Below are 12,202 nucleotides of genomic sequence, written 5' to 3'. Positions count from 1 at the left end.
AAGTACACTGTACAAATTGTGGTGTATCGATGTTATGTTCTGTATGAAGCATAACAAAGTACACTGTACAAACTGTGGTGTACCGATGTTGTGTTCTGTATGAAGCATAACAAAGTACACTGTACAAACTGTGGTGTACCGATGTTGTGTTCTGTATGAAGCATAACAAAGTACACTGTACAAATTGTGGTGTACCGATGTTATGTTCTGTATGAAGCATAAGAAAGTACACTGTACAAACTGTGGTGTACCGATGTTATGTTCTATATGAAGCATAACAAAGTACACTGTACAAATTGTGGTGTACCGATGTTATGTTCTGTATGAAGCATAACAAACTACACTGTACAAACTGTGGTGTACCGATGTTATGTTCTGTATGAAGCATAACAAAGTACACTGTACAAACTGTGGTGTACCGATGTTATGTTCTGTATGAAGCATAACAAAGTACACTGTACAAACTGTGGTGTACCGATGTTATGTTCTGTATGAAACAAAGTGAAAGAAATGGGAAAACAAAACTGTCGGTTGTTTTCGTATATAAAACACACACACAACTTTCTTGGTTTAAAAATTCTATTTTAATATTGAGTTTTCATAACAATCACACGATTCTCAACCAGAGATAAATCATGTACACATGTTATGAAAGACATTTCTTTCTTCCACTCGGTACATTCCACATTTTTCGTAAATGAAAACTACGAATATATAAATTAATAACGTTTTAATTAAGATATATATAATGTACTTAACACTGATGTTACATATTGAATAAAGCACTATAGTTGCATCTGGTTGTTTTTTGTTGATCCGTGATGTCTGTCCATAGCTGACCTTTGTCCACACTGTCTACGGCGGCTACTTCCATACTTTTTTCTACTGACCCCAAGGTGTACTTAAATACCCGTATGTATCATGTATTTATTTGTATCTAAGAAAATTAAGAAAGCACGTTTAAAAATACAGATATTAAATATTTATCAAATTGGAATGAACTCAGATATAGGTTTTCCATCCAGTCTTCAAACTCTATGCATGTCTGTGTTGCTCACAATATTTCCAGTGTAACTTAGTTTTACTGAAACTCAAGTGACATCTCATTCGCAGATCCCATATTATTAGTTTAATACATGATTTTGATCATTGTTTCGTCGCAGGTAAGGCCTAGATAAAGACAATAACACGACATAGAAATGAAGGTGATATATTACGTCTTTTGGACCGAAACATTTGTACAACAGATTAGAAGTTGAGAACTATTGAAGTGTTCGATTTCTGTCTTATTTACATCACCAGTTGAAAGGTTAAACAGATAATTCTAGCAGATGTTCAGTTATTATATATTTCATTACACAATGTATTAAAATATTCATTTCAATGAGCGACTAATTTGTTCGTTTAGAAACGGACTACGTAACACTTTGAGATGGTTGCTACATGATGAAATATATACTACTTGAGATTATTGCTAAGTGATAAGCTAAGTAACACCTGAAATAGTTGTTACAGAGTAAAGCTATGTAACACTTGAAATGGTTGTTTGCGTTACAGAAGGACCCCTATCTTGGTGACTGTGGAAGTTCCATGGCCCCTTCGTGAGGTATGCTTTGTCACAACCAACTCCAGAACACAGAAGTTCCTCCACATGCAATGTTTCATAATGACTCTTCATCTGTTCACCCTCTTCTAATTTCGTCTCGCAAAATTTACACGTGTACTGCCCTTCCGATTTGGTTAGAAGAATCTCGTCTGATGTAACAGGTCTACAGCGATTTATTTGGTTTTTTTTTGGTGGTGTAATTTCAGGTGCACAACGATTTATTTGGTTTTCCTTTGGTGGTGTAGTATTCGTGTGTCGACCAGAAGGTGAAATAAATGGACTCTCTCCAATGTTTATATCTATCCGTCCGGTAACCCATTCTGGGAGGGAAGAGGTACTGATAGAGGGTAATAGTACTGGGTTTAAGGGTAAGGCATGACTTAAAGGATCCAACGATCCGAGGTGACGGGTAAACATAGTATCAGCGCCCACACCCTTTGGTCTACAAGTACGAATTCTTCCTTGATAGAAGTCTACATACGCCTCGGGGTCGTAGAGACGAGAGATTAAGTCGTCTCTCAAAGCACCGACTTGGTAAGGATATCTACTGGTTATTTCCAAGACTCCAGAGTTGGTGGACAATAACTTCTTGTGGAGAGTTAAGTTGGCACTGTGTCTGTCTCGACTACGCTTGGACGGGAAAGAAGCGTTACAGCCTCCCATTGTACACTGATGCATGAGTTTGAGGTGGACATTTTGATAATGTATTTTAACACCAAAGTGGTTCTGGAATACCTTGCCACACGTAACGCACCGTCTTGGGTTTTCTTTGTCCATTGGGATGCCACTGTCCACAGTGAGAGAAAAGTTCTGGTCATTACTGGGATTTGAGTTCTGGTCAGTGGAACTTAGCCCCTGCGGAGAAGAAGTATCGTCTTTATTTGTTCCACAAGCGTCTTCTGACACACCTAGATCTGGAGCATGGAACGCATTACCAGTAGATCTGGATAAATGGTTACTCATGAGACTCTGTACTGGAGTTTTCACTTTTCCAGAGTAAACATTCATGGAAAAGTTCTCAAGATAGTGGAGCGGAGTTCCAGATTTATCCTGTTTATTGCTCACCAGTGGTTCTTCTTCAAAACTCTTTTCTTCTTTTACTTCTATCATCAACTTCAAATCTTCACATACTTTTGAACAGTCATCTTCGAAAAGATCGATGACGTCATTTTCCTCACCTTGGTTCATGAAAGTATCGCTAGAGGTCTCTCCAGTTGGCAGGTATTGTATCTCGTTACTACTTGTAACAGCACACTTAGTTGGTTTGAAACTTTTTCTTTTACGCACACCTCTGTTATTGGTTGAGGAGTTTAGTTTAGTGAACAGATTTGTACTTTTAGAGCTAGGGTTAGTTTGATGTACATTTTCTTCTGAGCTATGGTTCTTAGCGTGAAAACTATTTCCAGTTTGTTCGCTAGTTGATTTTAAAGGTTCAAATGATATTGAAACATCTTTTGTGATATCATTATCAAATGGCAACTGAGAATAATTCCCGAAATCCATGGAGTCTCTGTCTGGTTCAACACCAGAACCGAAGCTAAGTGACATGTCATTCTTCATCACTTTGACACTTGAAGGAAGGGCAGGGTAAGGATTGGCTATTCGTCCGTCATGAGGATTAATCTTTCTTTTAAATGTTGGAATGTGAAGTTTAGGGTTAGGATTGGCACTATGGCGGTTCCGGCTTCGTCTTGAGCTGAACATCATGTGACATCCTTCTACAGTGCACTTGTGCATTTCTCTAAGATGTACGGCACTAAAATGAATTTTAAGAGCACCTTTATCACAAAAAGTTTTAAAACATCCGAGACATTGTACCCTTTTCTTTCCGGTGGGTTGTTTAGAGTTTAAAATACGTAGTTCTAATGGATACCAGCATTTCTTTACAGGGTTGTTTGTTTTGCGTAGGTTCTTCGCTTTTTTAGAAGTGTAACTTGAATTAGAAATATAGGTTCCTATTTGACTTTTATTCATTGTTATCTTGTTATTTTCATCAGGCCCGCCATCTGTGATGTTGAAATAGGAGTTAATGATGGTAGTAGTATTGGTGTAGTCAGATTGAGCAGTAGTGACACAACTATTGAAACTTTGTGCATCCGAAACCGATGTTATCCGGGATGGACAAAGAACACTACTAGAATAATGGAGTTCTTGACTAGACTTCTGTTTTCTCAAGTCGTATGGTTGAAGCTTGTTTAGAGGTAGATGGCTGGCATAGTTTAGAGGAGAGACAGTAGAGGATGGTTGACAACGAGTGGACCAGCTACTAAGAGGCTCTCTGTAAGATGGATGACAGGATGGAGGTGCGGTTGACAAGTTAGACAGCTCCTGTTGTTGTTCTATTGTGTCTTCTCTGGCTACTTTGTTGGCCATCTCTTCACTTTCTATGTCTGCTCTGACTAGTTCGTTGGCCATCTCTTCATTTGCTAGGTCTATTCTGGCTACTCTGTTAGTCCTCTCGATAAATCTACGAATGTTAGATTCTGCCTTTAGGATTTCATCAGGTTTGTTATGGTGCTCCAAGAACAGTAAATGATTAGCGATACGTTTAGTTTCTCCAAAACGCAGGAACTGCTGGAGAATCAATTGTTCCTCTTCTTGAGTGGCCAGTGTCCATGTTTCCAGGACATTTCCAGTCACATCCTGAGAAACAAAAAGTATATTATGGTTCGTAAAACAAATCGTTTGTTTTAAAAAACGTGTAATTTTAACAGAGATTCTGGTTAAAGTTGAATTTAATGTTAGATTTAGAAAGTACCCATGTATAATTGTCACGTATAAAACCAGCGACGGAGAACAAACTTGAATGAGTGTTTAACTATCCGTCTTTCCTTGGTGTTCACGTCCGTTAAAGATTCAACATTTTGAAATCAGACTTTCCATTGCCTGGTGGCAAGATGGGTCAAGACGTGCGACTCGTAATCTGAGGGTCGCGGGTTCGCATCCCCGCCACACCAAACATGCTCGCCTTTTCAGCCGTGGGGGCGTTATAATGTAACAGCCAATCCCACTATTCGTTGGTAAAGGGTGGCCAAGAGTTGGCGGTGGGTGGTGATGACTAGCTACCTTCCATCTAGTCTTACACTGCTAAATTAGGGACAGCTAGCGCAGATAGCCCTCGAGTAGCTTTGTGTGAATTTCCAAAACAAAAAAATATTTTCCATAGTTTCTTTCTTTAAATGTTTCTCTTGAAGAACATACCGTGGAAGACCACACAATGGTCATACTATCAGGTGTCAGTTCTATAGGGATCAAAATTATAACAGCTCTGTGATGAAACAAATAAAAAAAAATCAGGGTTTATACAAGTGATATATTATAGAACAGCCAGGTGTTGTAAACACCTTCAATGGTCGTTACTAGCGATATATTATAGAACAGCCAGGTGTTGTAAACACCTTCAATGGTCGTTACTAGCGATATATTACAGAACAGCCAGGTGTTGTAAATACCTTCAATGGTCGTTACTAGTGATATATTACAGAACAGCCAGGTGTTGTAAACACCTTCAATGTTCGTTACTAGTTATATATTTCAGAACAGCCAGGTGTTGTAAACACCTTCAATGGTCGTTACTAGTGATATATTATAGAACAGCCAGGTGTTGTAAACACCTTCAATGTTCGCTACTCTTGACGTAATGCCCAGTCGCACAATTATATGTCTACGGACTGATACTACCAGAAACAGATAGTCCACTGTGTAGTATTATGTTTCATTCCAACCAATCAGTTAGACTTCCTGTCTCAGCTTTTGATTTACACAAATTATTTGTCAAAGGAAGGTTATCCACCTTATACTACAGTCTGTTCCATCCACAAGCTAGATTATCCACCTTATACTACAGTCTGTTCCATCCACAAGCTAGATTATCCACCTTATACTACAGTCTGTTCCATCCACAAGCTAGATTATCCACCTTATATTACAGTCTGTTCCATCCACCAGCTGGATTATCCACCTTATATTACAGTCTGTTCCATCCACCAGCTAGATTATCCACCTTATATTACAGTCTGTTCCATCCACCAGCTGGATTATCCACCTTATATTACAGTCTGTTCCATCCACCAGCTAGATTATCCACCTTATACTACAGTCTGTTCCATCCACCAGCTAGATTATCCACCTTATACTACAGTCTGTTCCATCCACCAGCTAGATTATCCACCTTATACTACAGTCTGTTCCATCCACAAGCTAGATTATCCACCTTATATTACAGTCTGTTCCATCCACCAGCTAGATTATCCACCTTATACTACAGTCTGTTCCATCCACCAGCTAGATTATCCACCTTATACTACAGTCTGTTCCATCCACAAGCTAGATTATCCACCTTATACTACAGTCTGTTCCATCCAAAGCTAGATTATCCACCTTATATTACAGTCTGTTCCATCCACCAGCTAGATTATCCACCTTATACTACAGTCTGTTCCATCCACAAGCTAGATTATCCACCTTATACTACAGTCTGTTCCATCCACAAGCTAGATTATCCACCTTATACGACAGTCTGTTCCATCCACCAGCTAGATTATCCACCTTATACTACAGTCTGTTCCATCCACAAGCTAGATTATCCACCTTATATTACAGTCTGTTCCGCCCACAAGCTAGATTATCCACCTTATACTACAGTCTGTTCCATCCACAAGCTAGATTATCCACCTTATACTACAGTCTGTTCCATCCACAAGCTAGATTATCCACCTGAAATTACAGTCTGTTCCATCCACAAGCTAGATTATCCACCTGAAATTACAGTCTGTTCCGTTCACAAGCTAGATTATCCACCTTATATTACAGTCTGTTCCATCCGCCAGCTAGATTATCCACCTTATATTACAGTCTGTTCCATCCACCAGCTAGATTATCCACCTTATATTACAGTCTGTTTCGTCCACCAGCTAGATTATCCACCTTATATTACAGTCTGTTTCGTCCACCAGCTAGATTATCCACCTTATATTACAGTCTGTTCCATCCATAAGTTGAGTTTGATTAATGAACTAATTTCCAGCCATGATACATTATATCATTATGTACTCTACATCCGTTCTAACCCATGAGGAAACTGACATGAACAACATAAGAGCAGGTGGTTTCTCTATCTCATACGCGCTGACTCGTGAATTTGGTTTTATGTAATAATGTTCTCAAATTTGGTCACAAAGTTATCGTCACACCTAAGACCCGGTAATAGCGGTGGCTGTAACTTTCATACATGGTATTGAGAGTGAAGAAACGCACGACTGGTCGGAGATCGGTATTCTCCCCTCTGGCTGTGTTTTATGGCGATATTCACGGAACTTGGAATAATGGTTTGAACAGCTCGATTCGTTTACACGAGTTTCTGAACTAGGTTCACGATGATATCAGTTTTATTTTCGTATTGTCCATCTAGTGAGCACTTCCAACCTCCAAACACTTCTATGACTGTGCTGGATGGTAAAGTAACGTATATATAAAAAAAAAATCCTCAAAAACTGCGACTGCTTTTAGCCAATTAAAGAGGATTTCACGTGTTTGTAACAAACCTGGTGATTTAATGGAGGTCATGGTAAATTTCCTGGATACTGAAAATCAAATGTTCATCTCAAAAGATTGGTTAACAAAATGTTCACATTTATGTCAAACAGAAATCAGGAAGAAAATAACATATTCCTATCATCTTTTACTAGTTCTATATGCAAACACTTGTCACAAAATGTGTTGACCATTCATGATTTAAAACATTATTTATGTGTTATTACATAAAGGTACAGGCTTCATTTTGCATAGGTTAATATTATATAACATTGGTTGTTAGTAAATTCATTATTAAATAATTAATAAATGAATATTCTAAATAGTTCTTTTTGTAACTCCAGACAACCATCCTTTAAACTACATTTAAGTTGTCTTTGTTTTCATAGTTTAGTCCTGATTAAGACGAATGACCTGAAGACAGAAAAACGTTGTTCTCTACATTTGTGACTCCACAACAGGCAGTTGCCGTCCATTCTACAAACTTTCAAGTTTTCTTTTAATAATTTCGATTGCTCGTACCTTTTGTCCGCCGGTTGTTGTCCTTGACCCGTCCTAGGGTCAATAATACCGTCTGAAGAAAATCACGCGTACAGACAAACCAGGTAATAATCTGATTTAGCGGATTCAACGTTTAAAACCAGCGATATTGAGCAGAATAACAACTGAAGACAGTCTGGGACTTCTGAAGAAATATGAGAACTTTACATTTACTGTTGTGGGGTTTGTAACGGAAACTATATCGAGGAGACAGAGAGATCCGTAAAAGATCGTTGAGTGGAACATCACGCTACAGTGACGAGCGAGGTTGACAAAAGTGTACTTATTGACGAGTACGGTGTGACCACACTTGTAGTAATAACATTGAAAGTAAAAGTTACTGAGTTTTAGGCAGGAAGTCCGTGTAGTTCTGGGAAGTCTTCAACCAATAGGAATAACGTTCCACCTTAAATGGTGGATTTATGTAAACGTGACAATTTTGACACCTACTTTTGTTATAAAATAGGTAAATGATTTCAACTCCAGTCACTCTATCTAGGTTATTACTTACCTATGAAGATTGAGTGTTTACTCGAGTCATCTTTTATATTCTTATATATTTATGTCTTGTCATTGTTGATGACGTTACACGTTGTTATTTTAAATTAGCTGTTTGAATATCTTGTGTTGTTCACATCTTGATATAGCCGTAAGTTGAAAATTAAATGGTTTTCACTGCTTCTCCTTATAAAAGACTTTTACACTCCAGTGGCCACTGCGCAACCTGAACTCTTCTAGAGAATCCATAGTTACATACAAGTTCTACATTTAATCAACAACCACTTCCAAAGCGTTCCGGCATGGACAGGTACTTAAGACACTCGACCCGTAATCCAAGGGTCGCGGGTTCAAATCTCCATTACATCAAACATGCTCGCCCTATAATGTGTGTGGCCATTCCCACTATTCGTTGGTAGAAGAGTAGCCCAAGAGTTGGCGGTGAGTGGTGATGACTATATGTCTTCTCTCTAGTGTTACACTGATAAATTCGGGGCGACTAGCGCAGATACATCTCGTGTAGCTTTGCGCGAAATTCGAAACAAACCACAACTCTAAAGTTACACACAAGTTCTACATGTAAACAACAAACGCATCCAAAGTTATACACAAACGAGTCCATCTTGAGCGTCTCTTCTGACAAACGTTCATATATATTTTCGCCACAGAAGTGAAAATGACTTTTAGAGCATGTTGTGTAAAAGGTTCACGTACAGAGTAATATTACTTCTATTTTGTACACATAATCACTGCTTTTCCATCTCGTTTCTGGCTGTTAGTAACACGTGCATGTACCAAGAACTAGTAAGTGTTTTATTTATTGGAGATATGCCAGGTGCATGCTTGCGTTCGTGACAGATTAAAACATCATTTTACTAACGAATTTATAAAACATGACAAGAATTTCATCCAACAGATGAACCGAAACAGAAAGATCAAATCTGTGTTTATTAAACAGAGGCTTGTTTGAGACAGTAAGTCGTAGAACCTAATATTAAAGAATTAATATTGGTGGTTTAGATACTAGACATAGGTAAATCGCTGACAACTTGTTACAGAAACTAGTAAACAGAACAACAAGCCACTGCTCACGTTTTTGTATATATTTTTTTCTATCTTCTAAGAAATCTTCCTTTCTTGTTGATTATTCTCCGAGTGATTCACTTTTTACATTTTTGTGGTTGTTACCAAGTGACCACGGAGATGAACAGAGGGGGATTCTCGTCACCGACAGTTGAATATGACAAGTTTCGTCCAACAGGGACGTAAAGTCTTACCAACACATATTTCACCTTTCTTAATTCGTAAGACAAACTAATTTTTTGTGACTCTTAGTTTGATTTTTGAAATGAAAGGCAAAATAATTACATCAATGGTCGGGTTTATTGTTAACGAAGCTAACTTCAAATGATTAATGGTTGGATTTATTGTTAACGAAGCGAACTAAACGTGCACAAACAACTGATACTTTATAACATTGAAACTAGTTTAGTTATAAACAATATATCTTGTTCAACACTACAATGAACCTATATATAGTCTTACTTAAATAATATATTTTGTTCAACAACCAGTAACAGAGAACACTACAAACAGTCTTATCTGAACAATATATATTGTTGAAGAATCAGTAAGAGAGAGCACTACAATGAACCTATAAATAGTCTTACCTGAACAATATAGCCCCGAACATAGTCTTCGTAAGTCCATCCAAAGCACTGAAGCACACGCAGCACTTCGTCATGTTGAAGTACACTGAATATTCTATCGAGAACAATTTTGAGTCTAATCGGGATTGCCTGAGTACCAAATAATATTAACGATGCGATATCAAACGCAGTACAAGTCTCAATCAGCTCCATCTGGTGGCAGTTGTATAGATGTCGAAAACCGAGTTTGTCTAAAGCTAAAGAAACAAAAATATTTGTATTCGTTAATGAAATCAAAGACGTATCGGGTACTCCTAAGTCATTATATAAAGATTATGACAAAATAGCCGACACTGGTTTTTAAATACCATAACAATTAGAAAGAAAGCAGTTATTTCAAAAATATTATAACAGTAATACTATAATATCGCTTCATTAGTTGCTACTTTTAGTTGTTTATATCTGAAAACAAAGTGGCAAAAGGAATATGAAGAAAGACTGAATAAGAACAAATGTAACGTAAGACGTGAAGGTGGAACTGACATGTATAAGTAAGAAAACAAACTGCAGACGATGTAGGGTTAAAATATAGTTAACACACGTGTTAAATAACGATGTAGGGTTAAAATATAGTTTACACACGTGTTAAACAACGATGTAGGGTTAAAATATAGTTTACACGTGAGTGTTAAACAACGATGTAGGGTTAAAATATAGTTAACACACGTGTTAAACAACGATGTAGGGTTAAAATACAGTTAACACACGTGTTAAATAACAATGTATGGTTAAAATATAGTTAACACACGTGTTAAATAACGATGTATGGTTAAAATATAGTTAACACACGTGTTAAACAACGATGTAGGGTTAAAATATAGTTTACACGTGAGTGTTAAACAACGATATAGGGTTAAAATATAGTTAACACACGTGTTAAATAACGATGTAGGGTTAAAATATAGTTAACACACGTGTTAAATAACGATGTAGGGTTAAAATATAGTTAACACACGTGTTAAATAACGATGTATGGTTAAAATATAGTTAACACTTAAGACATATAAAACTGGGCTCACACGTCAGAGTTAGATAAAACCGAATACAATACACTTCATATATCAAACCAAGTTTTCGATTCTCTAGAATAACCCAAAACGCAAAGAAGACCGTTTTAAACTTTTCCATAAGTAATCTTACTGATAACTTCAGAAACTAACTTTTAAAAGACATATGTATTAAACAAAGAAACCAGTAGATTTCATACCATGTTTTGGTCTAATGTATAAATATTTGTTCTACTTTTGTTTCAACTGTCAGAATGTATATCTAAATGAATCTAACTACCTGTGGCACAAACATATCTGCTTTGTATTATGTCAACTGATGGGCGACAATTAACACGGAATTTATTGCTAAATAAAGTCGGTCATTACTCGATTAAGACACATGAGGAATATAACTTCCTCTATAAGGTTGCAGTCGTGACAAGCATGATTTTGTAACTCAGCTCGTGATTTTAAAACATCTGTATTCCCACAGATGCGTGGCGAGATAAAATACAACTGTCAATTATATAAGCTTCTCGGATTGGTATGAGACACGTGCTGTTAAGGATGGATGCTCTTACAAGAAAGTGGTGTGGGCGTTAACTAGTGCACCCTGTTGAAGGACCAGTGATCCAGTCTTGCAGACTCTAATCAACAATGAAATGAGTTTTGAACCAACTCTTCACGGCAACAAAGGTGACAACACTCGTGTTAGAGACTGAATGAACCAGCTTCGAGCAAAATCGTGACTACTGTGAGGCATTCAGGTAGTCGTGATAAGGTAGTGCTATTATATAAGGATAGTCCTTCTGAGAACGGTGGCCTTGATGTGGGAGATTAGAACCTTTACACTAATACAGTTCTATATTCATGAGCCTCTCAGAAACGATACTTAAAATCAGCGGACATTTAACCTACTGCAGTTGGAGGTGGAGTAATAAAGAAAGCATAAAAAAAGCGCGAGCCCCTGATGTGTTTTTGGTCCTCGTGGAAGAGTGATAGTTCCAAACATGGCGTCAGTTAGAAAAGAAACAAACGAAAGTTGGCCCGAGGGGTTTAATACTTAGAAGATGTGGTTATGGTGTTGTTGGCACATATTTCGTTAATGACAGTTACAGCATCTTGCTTAGTACATATACAATAGTGCCAAAAACATTAACTACGTGTTTGGTTGGATTATCGCTAACTTTCCAATTTACTTACACACGACAGCGAGAGACAAGCAAATGACCATCGAAACACTTGTGGAGTGTCAGAAACAATAAAAAACAATCCTGAGAGGTCAAGGACAAAGTAAAAACACTGGACAGAAAAACAAACAAACATTT

At 37.5% G+C, this 12,202-nt stretch overlaps 1 protein-coding gene across 1 annotated transcript; it reads right to left on the bottom strand.

Annotated features, from left to right (window-relative positions):
• Positions 1-561: 561 nt before the first annotated feature.
• LOC143241716 (zinc finger protein basonuclin-2-like) lies at positions 562-11,886 on the bottom strand. Its single transcript, XM_076484943.1, has 3 exons — positions 11,793-11,886; positions 9,847-10,082; positions 562-4,249 (listed from the first exon to the last, which is right to left on the bottom strand). Exons 1-3 carry the CDS (start codon positions 11,884-11,886, stop codon positions 1,523-1,525), a joined length of 3,057 nt encoding a protein of 1,018 aa, XP_076341058.1. The 3' UTR covers positions 562-1,522.
• Between the last annotated feature and the right edge of the window lie 316 nt (positions 11,887-12,202).

This window comes from Tachypleus tridentatus, unplaced genomic scaffold, assembly GCF_004210375.1.
Source record: "Tachypleus tridentatus isolate NWPU-2018 unplaced genomic scaffold, ASM421037v1 Hic_cluster_1, whole genome shotgun sequence".
In the NCBI taxonomy this organism is placed as follows: domain Eukaryota; kingdom Metazoa; phylum Arthropoda; class Merostomata; order Xiphosura; family Limulidae; genus Tachypleus; species Tachypleus tridentatus.
The sequence above is the reverse complement of the archived record's forward strand: the minus strand, read 5'-3'. Positions and strand labels throughout refer to the sequence as shown.

Coding starts and splice junctions, on each gene's coding strand:
- LOC143241716 (XM_076484943.1), bottom strand. CDS start 11,886: ATGTTTGGAACTATCACTCTTCCACGAGGACCAAAAACACATCAGGGG. Junction 10,083..11,792: donor TTACTCCACCTCCAACTGCA/GTAGGTTAAATG, acceptor TTGTTTCTTTAG/CTTTAGACAAACTCGGTTTT. Junction 4,250..9,846: donor TTCGGGGCTATATTGTTCAG/GTAAGACTATTT, acceptor TTTGTTTCTCAG/GATGTGACTGGAAATGTCCT.